This window comes from Ranitomeya imitator, chromosome 1 (genome assembly GCF_032444005.1).
Source record: "Ranitomeya imitator isolate aRanImi1 chromosome 1, aRanImi1.pri, whole genome shotgun sequence".
NCBI classification, from domain to species: Eukaryota; Metazoa; Chordata; class Amphibia; order Anura; family Dendrobatidae; genus Ranitomeya; species Ranitomeya imitator.
In genome coordinates this window covers 646,669,064-646,681,661 of record NC_091282.1, presented here as the reverse complement: position 1 = coordinate 646,681,661, position 12,598 = coordinate 646,669,064, and the positions used below count along the sequence as shown (strand labels likewise).

The window sequence follows — 12,598 nt, the reverse complement described above, 5'->3', positions numbered from 1 at the left end:
ACACAGGACAGAAGCAGCCGAATGAATTCTGAGGTATTCAGAGACATACTGTGTGCTCAGATCCAGCCAAATGCAGCCAAACTGATTGGTCGTCGTTTCATACTACAGATGGACAATGACCCAAAACATAAAGCCAAAGCAACCCAGGAGTTTATTAAAGCAAAGAAGTGCAATATTCTTGATTGGCAAAGTCAGTCACCTGATCTCAACCCAATTGAGCATGCATTTCACTTGTGAAAGACTAAACTTCAGACAGAAAGGCCCACAAACAAACAGCAACTGAAAACCACCGCAGTGAAGGCCTGGCAGAGCATCAAAAAGGAGGAAACTCAACGTCTGGTGATGTCCATGAGTTCAAGACTTCAGGCAGTCATTGCCAACAAAGGGTTTTCAACCAAGTACTAGAAATGAACATTTTATTTAAAATTATTGAATCTGTCCAATTACTTTTGGTCCCTTTAAAAACAGGGTGGCACATGTTAAGGAGCTGAAACTCCTAAACCCTTCATTCAATTTTAATGTGGATACCCTCAAATGAAAGCTGAAAGTCTGAACTTCAACTGCATCTGAATTGTTTTGTTTAAAATTCATTGTGGTGATGTCTATAACCAAAATTAGAAAAATGTTGTCTCTGTCCAAATATATATGGACCTAACTGTATATATATATATGTAAATGTTGGGGTCTGGGAGGCACCTTGAGAAAAGGAGAGATCACCAAGGCTTCCGCTTGAGTTAGCAAATCTGGTCTTTGCCAAACCCTCTCAAAAAGAGGAGTGGATGGAGCAGGGAAGGCACGGCCTAAAAAAAGGACATGCGAGGGACAAGGAAGGCGTGGTCTTAAAAGATGGCATGTCTGAATGTACTTTTTGCCAACCCATTGTGGCCACTCGACACACCAACTTAGCCTCCATTTTGGCTACCGTAGAAGTAGACACTCAGTTTTCAAGATTCCAGAATGGCTCTCTGGCCTAAATATGTTGAATATAATTACCGTCAGCTTGTATTTTATGGAAAGACTGTCATGTAGGACAATCTATGCTGATCTATGGGGATTTTGGATGCAGGACTTGATAAAAAAACAAAACTTCATTGTCCTGATCACCTCGTCCCCCACAGGCCACATCTGTAGAAGAAGCCATGAAGAAGCTTCTGCTACCAAGTGACCTCTCTTAGTCAGCCTCAGCTATATACTGGGCTGTGTTATCCACTGCCTACAAAAACCACGCATAGTCCCAACTGGGATGACTGGAGTCAATCACGAGGTGGAAGACATGCTGAGAACTGCTGTAACTGAGGCCAAAAACAACATGGAGGCCTTCAAGTGATCTCCATGGAAACGTCAGATACAGAGGCACAAAGCCAAAACACATGACTCTGCTTGTGAAAAGTTATCACTAGGGAGATAAGAAGAACAGACAGAGGCCTGGGACAGCAGGCGAGAGGGAGCAGGAGCTCACATCTGGTCCCTCAACTCATATCACCTCCCTGAAATAACTGATATGTGATCTACTACTTTCCAAAGACAAAAGAAACGCCACCGATAACACAGTGAAAATGTGGATCTGGGCCAAAATGAAAAGTGTGGCTCCCAAATGCTAACATATTCCACCACACGGAAAACATCTATAGAGCATTTACACAAGCCGGTTTCAGCAGTTTTCATGTTCATCAGGCAATTGCCCAAATAGTTTTACCTACAAACAGTCTGTCTGCAGTGCTGCTCATTATCCTGAACCCCAATTGTCAGTGTCATTATTCTGTACCCTAGGAGTCACTGTCATTATCCTGTACCCCAAGTGTCATTATTCTGTACCCCAAGTGTCAGTGTCATTATTCTGTTCCCCAAGTGTCAGTGTCATTATTCTGTACCCCAAGTGTCAGTGTCATTATCCTGTACCCCAAGTGTAAGTGTCATTATCCTGTACCCCAAGTATCAGTGCCATTATCCTGTACCCCAAGTGTCAGTGTCATTATCCTGTACCCCAAGTGTCAGTGTCATTATCCTGTACCCCAAGTGTAAGTGTCATTATCCTGTACCCCAAGTATCAGTGCCATTATCCTGTACCCCAAGTGTTAGTGTCATCATCCTATACCCCAAGTGTCAGTGTCATTATCCTGTACCCCCAGTATCAGTGTCATTATCCTGTACCCCAAGTGTCAGTGTCATTATCCTGTACCCCCAAGTGTCAGTGCCATTATCCTGTACCCCAAGTGTCAGTGCCATTATCCTGTACCCCAAGTGTCAGTGTCATTATCCTGTACCCCAAGTGTCAGTGTCATTGTCCTGTACCCCAAGTGTCAGTGTCATTATCCTATACCCCAAGTATCAGTGTCATTATCCTGTACCCCAAGTGTCAGTGTCATTATCCTGTACCCCAAGTGTCAGTGCCATTATCCTGTACCCCAAGTGTCAGTGTCATTATCCTGTACCCCAAGTGTCAGTGTCATTATCCAGTACCCCAAGTGTCAGTGCCATTATCCTGTACCCCAAGTGTCAGTGCCATTATCCTGTACCCCAAGTGTCAGTGTCATTATCCTGTACCCCAAGTGTCAGTGTCATTATCCTGTACCCCAAGTGTCAGCATCATTATCCTGTACCCCAAGTGTCAGTGTCTTTATCCTGTACCCCAAGTGTCAGTGTCTTTATCCTGCACCCCAAATGTCAGTGTCGTTATCCTGCACCCCAAATGTCAGTGTCGTTATCCTGCACCCCAAATGTCAGTGTCGTTATCCTGTACCCCAAGTATCAGTGTCATTGTACTGTCATAATTCTTGGATTCATATGACACTGATAGCAGGTAGCAAACATGAACTATACCCCATACATCCTTTCATGGACTGAGTATCCCCCCATAAACTACTAGCGCAGACGCATATCATGTACAGTCCATTCTCTGAGACTTAGTTGTACCTAGTAAGGGTTAAAATCTCCATCTGGAATCATTTAGTTGGAGATTGTAATCACTTTGCAGCTCTGGAGAGAGGTTCCTCCAAATCCAGATGTATCATAGTGAAAGCGCAATCCACACATGAAGCAACATGGATTTCATGTCCTCACTAGGCCATACATTAGACTATGCAGATCAGGCCAAAGGATGCTGGCAGCGTCACTAATCACAGATCCAAGCACAAAGGTTGAGCTTTGGTAAGACTCTCTGCCATGTTAAGATGCTTCCAAGATACACGAAGAACGAAGAGTTATAGCAAGATGAAGAATGTTATTTACAGGCTCATGCAGTGCCTTGGAAAATAACATAAGATCCAAATACTGGCCCTACACTAGACCTGGATCTTCTGCTTAACTTCATATACATATATGACGAACCCAGTGTTATAACAAGAGACTTACAAAGAACCTAACATAGATCCAAATACAAGCTTTACACAATTGATAGGATGTTCCCAATCTATGAGTTGGTCTTATAGAAACTCAACTGCTGTTTGGATGTTCATGGTGGAAGTACTAGACATGGACCTTCTGTCTACCCTCATACCTAAATATAGAATGTGGAGTTATGGCAAGATGAAGGACTGATGTAGAGCCTTGGAAAGCACCTAACGTTAAGGTTCTATAGGATGTGACAGGGTCACTAGCACAGTGTATGAAGGGAGATACAGTTGTGCTCAAAAGTTGACATACCCCGGCAGAATTTTTGCTTTCATGGCCTTTTTTCAGAGAATATGAATGATAATACCAAAACTTTTTCTCCACTCATGGTTAGTGGTTGGGTGAAGCCATTTATTGTCAACTCGATTATTTTTCTTCAAGTGCCTCCTTATTGTGCATCTTGAAACAGCCACACCGCTAATTTTCAGAGAGTCCCAGTATTTCAGCTTATGTTGTTATTTGTGGGTATTTCTTCGCATCCCGAACAATTTTCCTGGCATATGTCACAGGTCACAGGTGAGGCTGTTACCTTTAGTAGCCATTCAAACCCATTTGTGTCAAATTCTGTACATGTTATCAGGCCAAAATCACCAGGGTATGTGAACTTATGATCAGGGTCATTTGGCTGTTTTGGGTTGTCATTATGATTTAAAAAGAGAAAACACAGTAGTTTGACAATAAATGACTTCACCCAACCACTAACCACGGTGTTATCATTCATATACTCTGAAAAAAGGCCAAGAAAGCAAAAATTCTGTTGGGGTATGTAAACTTTTGAGCACAACTGTATGTGTCACTGCGCATATTAGCGGTCAGTGATGTAAAACCAGAATAGTTTTCCTTCAGCACGCTATCTGTTGTGAGGGTTAAGTTATGTTATGGGCTGGTTTTAGTGGACCTCCATAGAGCGGGTGGGAGGGGGTCCACCATATCTCCACCTGCAGAGTCCTGACAGGACCTGTGTGATGTCAAGATCATGTGATCATCACATGGAGTGTTAAATACCTGGTCATGAGAGTAAGTGGGTGTCATGTCTTGGGAGAGCAGGAACTCCCACATAGCTCCCAGAGGAGCTAAGTACTGTGCAGGATAACTTGCAAGTGAACCCTGCAGGGAATGGACTCATATGTACTGTGTTTTGGTTTGTTTTACCGTTATGCCAGCAAGGCTCTGTTTATTTTGCTGAACCATGCCAAGGTTTATGCTATCTACAATAAACCAGCAGTGGATTCTCTACCAGAACGGCTCCTGTGACTACCTGAGGAAGCAGCTAAGTGTGTCAACCTCTCACAAGGATTAAAAGGATACTCGGCTTCTATGAGTCAGTCTTGAGGCACCTCAATTGCTTTTTGGATGATCATGGTGTAAGCATTAGAGCTGGGCCTTCTTTCTAATCTATATCTATATGAAGAATGTGAAGTTATATCAATATGATGGCCGCTGTTCACATGATCATATAGAATCTTGGAAAGAACCAAAGTTCTCATCCTACAGTATACAAGATCTATGAGTTAGTTTTGCGGAAGCAATAGTCCTGCCCCTTCCACCTCTAATACCCTCATATTTAAATTCTTTGTACTTGTAAAGTAAGGTGGCTCCATTTATTTGGTGGCACTGTTGTGTAGTCAGAAAACATGGTGTCACCTTCTCCTTTTTTGTGTGGTTGGGTTTTCTATAAGCTTCCAAAGTTCTGGGTCTACCTCTGCAACCCCAATAGATATGTCATAAGTGGGGACAGTTCAGAGTGTCACATGGGGCAGTTGGATTTTCAGACGTATTTTCCAGATCCTCTATCGCAGGAATAGACAACCATTTCTGGTCCAGTCCAGACTCCGAACCACAGTATGGGGATCTAGAATGCAGGAGACGATATACAGTGCCTTGCGAAAGTATTCGGCTCCCTGGAACTTTTCAACCTTTTCCCACATATCATGCTTCAAACATAAAGATACCAAATGTAAATTTTTGATGAAGAATCAACAACAAGTGGAACACAATTGTGAAGTTGAACGAAATTTATTGGTTATTTTAAATTGTTGTGGAAATTCAAAAACTGAAAAGTGGGGCGTGCAATATTATTCGTCCCCTTTACTTTCAGTGCAGCAAACTCTCTCCAGAAGTTCATTGTGGATCTCTGAATGATCCAATGTTGTCCTAAATGCCTAATGATGATAAATATAATCCACCTGTGTGTAATCAAGTCTCCGTATAAATGCACCTGCTCTGTGATAGTCTCAGGGTTCTGTTTGAAGCACAGAGAGCATCATGAAGACCAAGGAAAACAACAGGCAGGTCCGTGATACTGTTGTGGAGAAGTTTAAAGCCGGATTTGGATACAAAATGATTTCCAAAACTTTAAACATCCCAAGGAGCACTGTGCAAGCGATCATATAGAAATGGAAGGAGTATCATATCACTGCAAATCTACCAAGACCCGGTCGTCCCTCTAAACTTTCATCTCAAACAAGGAGAAAACTGATCAGAGATGCAGCCAAGAGGCCCATGACCACTCTGGATGAACTGCAGAGATCTACAGCTGAGGTAGGACAGTCTGTCCATAGGACAACAAGCAGTCGTACACTGCACAAATCTGGCCTTTATGGAAGAGTGGCAAGAAGAAAGCCATTTCTCAAAGATATTCATAAAAAGTGCTGTTTAAAGTTTGCAACAAACCACCTGGGAGACACACCAAACTTGTGGAAGAAGGTGCTCTGGTCAGATGAAACCAAAATCGAACTTTTTGGCAACAATGCCAAACGATATGTTTGGCGTAAAGGAAACACAGCTCATCACCCTGAACACACCATCCCCACTGTCAAACATGGTGGTGACAGCATCATGGTTTGGGCCTGCTTTTCTTCAGCAGGGACAGGGAAGAAGGTTAAATTGATGGGAAGATGGATGGAGCCAAATACAGGACCATTCTTGAAGAAAACCTGTTGGAGTCTGCAAAAGACCTGAGACTGGGACGGAGATTTGTGTTCCAACAAGACAATGATCCCAAACATAAAGCAAAATCTACAATGGAATGGTTCACAAATAAACGTACCCAGGTGTTAGAATGGCCAAGTCAAAGTCCAGACCTCAATCCAATCGAGAATCTGTGGAAAGAGCTGAAAACTGCTGTTCACAAACGATCTCCATCAAACCTCACTGAGCTCGAGCTGTTTGCCAAGGAAGAATGGACAAGAATTTCAGCCTCTCGATGTACAAAACTGATAGAGACATACCCCAAGCGACTTGCAGCTGTAATCGCAGCAAAAGGTGGCGCAACAAAGTATTAAGTTAAAGGGGCCGAATAATATTGCACGCCCTACTTTTCAGTTTTTGAATTTCCACAAAAATGTAAAATAACCAGTAAATTTTGTTCAACTTCACAATTGTGTTCCACTTGTTGTTGATTCTTCACCAAAAATTTACACTTGGTATCTTTATGTTTGAAGCATGATATGTGGGAAAAGTTCCTGGGGGCCGAATACTTTCGCAAGGCACTGTACTTGCCCGTCCCAAGCGGATTACCAAAATGTAGTACTTTTTGTTCAATTTTCCAACGCATTTGTGGGACACCATGAAATGTAACTATGGATTGTGTATATTCTTTAGTGTAAAGCTCCACTTACGAACACACTCGTCATTGTTTTCGTAGTATCCCTGGCAGCAGCGGTGCCTCTTCCTATAGTCCACCTTTACCCCATGGCGGTAGGCAGTCCTGTACATGATCCTATGTGAAAACATGAAACTGAGTCAACATACAGCAGCAAGACAAGGTGTCCTGAAAATGGTCATCTGCTACTGCACTCTTCTGAAATACTCTGTGCTGCTGGAAAACTGTCACATGCAGCCCTGTTCTCACGCACATAATTACAGGAATGCATTGTCCACAACCTCTTGTAAGACCAGTAGATTCCTTTCCTGAAATGCTCTGTGCTGCTGATGTTCTACAGTTCTTCCATTATTTCCTCCTTACACAATGGAACTAATCCTATCATATCTAATACCATCTCTTGAGTTGTGTATCTAATCCTATCCTGTGTGATACTGTTTGCTGTGCCGTGTATCTAATCCTATCCTGTGTGATACCGGCTGCTGAGCTGTGTATCTAGTCCTATCCTGTGTGATACTGTCTGCTGAGCCGTGTATCTAGTCCTATCCTGTGTGATACTGTCTGCTGAGCCGTGTATCTAATCCTATCCTGTGTGATACTGTCTGCTGAGCCGTGTATCTAATCCTATCCTGTGTGATACTGTCTGCTGAGCCGTGTATCTAATCCTATCCTGTGTGATACTGTCTGCTGAGCCGTGTATCTAATCCTATCCTGTGTGATACTGTCTGCTGAGCTGTGTATCTAATCCTATCCTGTGTGATACTGTCTGCTGAGCCGTGTATCTAATCCTATCCTGTGTGATACTGTCTGCTGAGCCGTGTATCTAATCCTATCCTGTGTGATACTGTCTGCTGAGCCGTGTATCTAATCCTATCCTGTGTGATACTGTCTGCTGAGCCGTGTATCTAATCCTATCCTGTGTGATACTGTCTGCTGAGCCGTGTATCTAATCCTATCCTGTGTGATACTGTCTGCTGAGCCGTGTATCTATTCCTATCCTGTGTGATACTGTCTGCTGAGCCGTGTATCTAATCCTATCCTGTGTGATACTGTCTGCTGAGCTGTGTATCTAGTCCTATCCTGTGTGATACTGTCTGCTGAGCCATGTATCTAATCCTATCCTGTGTGATACTGTCTGCTGAGCTGTGTATCTAGTCCTATCCTGTGTGATACTGTCTGCTGAGCCATGTATCTAATCCTATCCTGTGTGATACTGTCTGCTGAGCTGTGTATCTAATCCTATCCTGTGTGATACTGTCTGCTGAGCCGTGTATCTAATCCTATCCTGTGTGGTACTGTCTGCTGAGCTGTGTATCTAATCCTGTCCTGTGTGATACTGTCTGCTGAGCCGTGTATCTAATCCTATCCTGTGTGATACTGTCTGCTGAGCTGTGTATCTAATCCTATCCTGTGTGATACTGTCTGCTGAGCTGTGTATCTAATCCTATCCTGTGTGATACTGTCTGCTGAGCCGTGTATCTAGTCCTATCCTGTGTGATACTGTCTGCTGAGCCATGTATCTAATCCTATCCTGTGTGATACTGTCTGCTGAGCTGTGTATCTAGTCCTATCCTGTGTGATACTGTCTGCTGAGCCATGTATCTAATCCTATCCTGTGTGATACTGTCTGCTGAGCTGTGTATCTAATCCTATCCTGTGTGATACTGTCTGCTGAGCCGTGTATCTAATCCTATCCTGTGTGGTACTGTCTGCTGAGCTGTGTATCTAATCCTATCCTGTGTGATACTGTCTGCTGAGCCATGTATCTAATCCTATCCTGTGTGATACTGTCTGCTAAGCCTTGTATCTAATCCTATCCTGTGTGGTACTGTCTGCTGAGCTGTGTATCTAATCCTATCCTGTGTGATACTGTCTGCTGAGCCGTGTATCTAATCCTATCCTGTGTGGTACTGTCTGCTGAGCTGTGTATCTAATCCTATCCTGTGTGATACTGTCTGCTGAGCTGTGTATCTAATCCTATCCTGTGTGATACTGTCTGCTGAGCTGTGTATCTAATCCTATCCTGTGTGATACTGACTGCTGAGCTGTGTATCTAATCCTATCCTGTGTGGTACTGTCTGCTGAGCTGTGTATCTAATCCTATCCTGTGTGATACCATCTGCTGAGCCGTGTATCTAATCCTATCCTGTGTGATACCATCTGCTGAGCCGTGTATCTAATCCTATCCTGTGTGATACTGTCTGCTGAGCTGTGTATCTAATCCTATCCTGTGTGATACTGTCTGCTGAGCTGTGTATCTAATCCTATCCTGTGTGATACTGTCTGCTGAGCTGTGTATCTAATCCTATCCTGTGTGATACTGTCTGCTGAGCCATGTATCTAATCCTATCCTGTGTGATACCATCTGCTGAGCCGTGTATCTAATCCTATCCTGTGTGATACCATCTGCTGAGCTGTGTATCTAATCCTATCCTGTGTGATACCATCTGCTGAGCTGTGTATCTAATCCTATCCTGTGTGATACTGTCTGCTGAGCCGTGTATCTAATCCTATCCTGTGTGATACCATCTGCTGAGCTGTGTATCTAATCCTATCCTGTGTGATACTGACTGCTGAGCCGTGTATCTAATCCTATCCTGTGTGATACTGTCTGCTGAGCCGTGTATCTAATCCTATCCTGTGTGATACTGTCTGCTGAGCCGTGTTTCTAATCCTATCCTGTGTGATACCATCTGCTGAGCCGTGTATCTAATCCTATCCTGGGTGATACTGACTACTGAGCTGTGTATCTAATCCTATCCTGTGTGATACTGTCTGCTGAGCCATGTATCTAATCCTATCCTGTGTGATACTGTCTGCTGAGCCGTGTATCTAATCCTATCCTGTGTGATACTGACTGCTGAGCTGTGTATCTAATCCTATCCTGTGTGATACTGTCTACTGAGCCGTGTATCTAATCCTATCCTGTGTGATACTGTCTGCTGAGCCGTGTATCTAATCCTATCCTGTGTGATACTGTCTGCTGAGCTGTGTAGCTAATCCTATCCTGGGTGATACTGACTGCTGAGCTGTGTATCTAATCCTATCCTGTGTGATACCATCTGCTGAGCCGTGTATCTAATCCTATCATGTGTTTGTGGCATTACTGGCTGTCATAGGTGTACTCACTTTGGAGGAGTGCATGTCTTGAAGTAACTCCATGTACTGTCACAAGGGTCAGGAGTTGACTGGCTGTAGGGGTGGGCATAAGATTCCTTCACTGCTGTTGTATAGCTGTTAAAGATAAGGACAGTCACATAAGCCAAAGTGAATTAGGTCTATCTATATCCATTTAAAGGGATAGTGAATCCCATTTTCACAAAATATACATATCACATATATTTTTTCATTCATTATAAAAATATATATACCATAACTGTAAAATATTTAATTGCTTACTTTTAACAGTTCAAAAATCAACATTTTGGCCAGATCTATCTTTAAGACAGGTGGCGCTGTTGCATTAAAGTCTATGGAAAAGTAGATCAAAACTACGGTGGTAAATGTTAGTACTACAAGTAAATAGAGAAAAATTGTTTAAAGGGGTAAACACATATTTCTGATACAATGTAATACGTTTGTATATGATTAGGGTACAAACACAGTGTATGAAGCTGCAGACATGATGCTAAATGCCGGATACAGGAAGATGACAGCGGACAGCTGCTTCCTCTCCACGCAGTGATAGCCCTGGGCTTGGTAAATTTGTATACTGTATGTTTTCTCCAACCTTACCTTTCCCAGTAGCTGCAGACATTGGGGCCATTGACTTTCAGAGATGTGCCAGTCTGTATGTTCACCAACCACAGTAACCCGGGTATTACTGTGGGAACCCACAGGGGCTTCATCCTGCAAAATAATGGAGCAGTAGAAATCACTTCGGTCTTTTATCATCATTTTCGAACGCATATATCACAAAATTTTGAAGTATGAACCACCACCAATCAGAACGGAGCCGCTCCGTAAACACAGGAAACCAACCAATGGAAAACAGGAAGTGGATCGAACAGAGGATGTTTTGTCGCCGTGTTTGGGCAGATGGAAAAATTGGCATTCGGTCAGAAATCTAACAAGGAAAATCATGCTGTCGTTTCAAAGCGTGCCGTCCCTTTAATTGTCAAGATCACATTAGCATTAAGGGTGCATGTGGGCCGTCATGTGGACTTAGTACCTAAAAGGCTTCCTTTGGTGTGCTAAAATGTGGCAGGGCTAGGGAAATTGGAAAAAAATTCTACAGATACATCCAACTTTCTGAAATTATTTTATAGATTTTTGGGGGGGCATATCTTTTTCTATTTTTTACACTATTATGCAATAATAAAAAAAAAACAGAAAAATACTGTAAAATTATGGAGTTTAAAGAGGTAGTCTAACCTTAAATATTGTAATATAGAGTTAAAGGTGTATTCTAACCTTTAAGAGAGTTTAAAGGGTTATTCTAAACTTAAATATTGTAATATAGAGTTAAAGGTGTATTCTAACCTTTAATAGAGTTTAAAGGGTTATTCTAACCTTAAATATTGTAATATTATAGAGTTAAAGGTGTATTCTAACCTTTAATAGGGTTTAACCCCTTTACCCCCAAGGGTGGTTTGCACGTCAATGACCAGGCCAATTTTTACAATTCTGACCACTGTCCCTTTATGAGGTTATAACTCCGAAACGCTTCAACGGATCCTGGTGATTCTGACATTGTTTTCTCGTGACATATTGTACTTCATGATAGTGGTAAAATTTCTTTGATAGTACCTGCGTTTATTTGTGAAAAAAACGGAAATTTGGCGAAAATTTTGAAAATTTCGCAATTTTCAAACTTTGAATTTTTATGCAATTAAATCACAGAGATATGTCACACAAAATACTTAATAAGTAACATTTCCCACATGTCTACTTTACATCAGCATAATTTTGGAACCAATTTTTTTTTTTGTTAGGGAGTTATAAGGGTTAAAAGTTGACCAGCAATTTCTCATTTTTACAACACCATTTTTTTTAGGGACCACGTCTCATTTGAAGTCATTTTGAGGGGTCTATATGATAGAAAATGCCCAAGTGTGACACCATTCTAAAAACTACACCCCTCAAGGTGCTCAAAACCACATTCAAGAAGTTTATTAACCCTTCAGGTGTTTAATAGGAATTTTTGGAATGTTTTTTTTTACACAAAAAATTTACTTCAGCTCCAATTTGTTTTATTTTACCAAGGGTAACAGGAGAAATTGGACCCAGAAATCATATTTTTTCACAAAAATTATATTTTTGCCCCCAATTTTTTATTTTTCCAAGGGTAAGAGAAGAAATTGGACCTCAAAAGTTGTTGTCCAATTTGTCCTGAGTACGCTGATACCCCACATGTGGCAGTAAACCACTGTTTGGGCGCATGGGAGAGCTCGGAAGGGAAGGAGCGCAGTTTGACTTTTCAATGCAAAATTGACAGAAATTGAGATGGGACGCCATGTTGCGTTTGGAGAGCCACTGATGTGCCTAAACATTGAAACCCCCCACAAGTGACACCATTTTGGAAAGTAGACCCCCTAAGGAACTTATCTAGAGGTGTGGTGAGCACTTTGACCCACCAAGTGCTTCACAGAAGTTTATAATGCA

The 12,598-nt window shown here is 42.1% G+C and overlaps 1 protein-coding gene across 1 annotated transcript in view; it reads right to left on the bottom strand.

Annotated features, from left to right (window-relative positions):
* PEAR1 (platelet endothelial aggregation receptor 1) overlaps positions 1–12,598 on the bottom strand; it is a 142,122-nt gene that overhangs the window by 32,138 nt on the left and 97,386 nt on the right. Inside the window, exons 2-4 of the mRNA XM_069728242.1 lie at positions 10,730–10,843; positions 10,124–10,228; positions 7,011–7,111 (exon numbers count right to left, since the gene is read on the bottom strand). Of these exons, the coding sequence (XP_069584343.1) occupies positions 7,011–7,111; positions 10,124–10,228; positions 10,730–10,842 (319 nt within the window). The 5' untranslated portion in view covers position 10,843. The remainder of the gene's footprint in view (positions 1–7,010; positions 7,112–10,123; positions 10,229–10,729; positions 10,844–12,598) is intronic.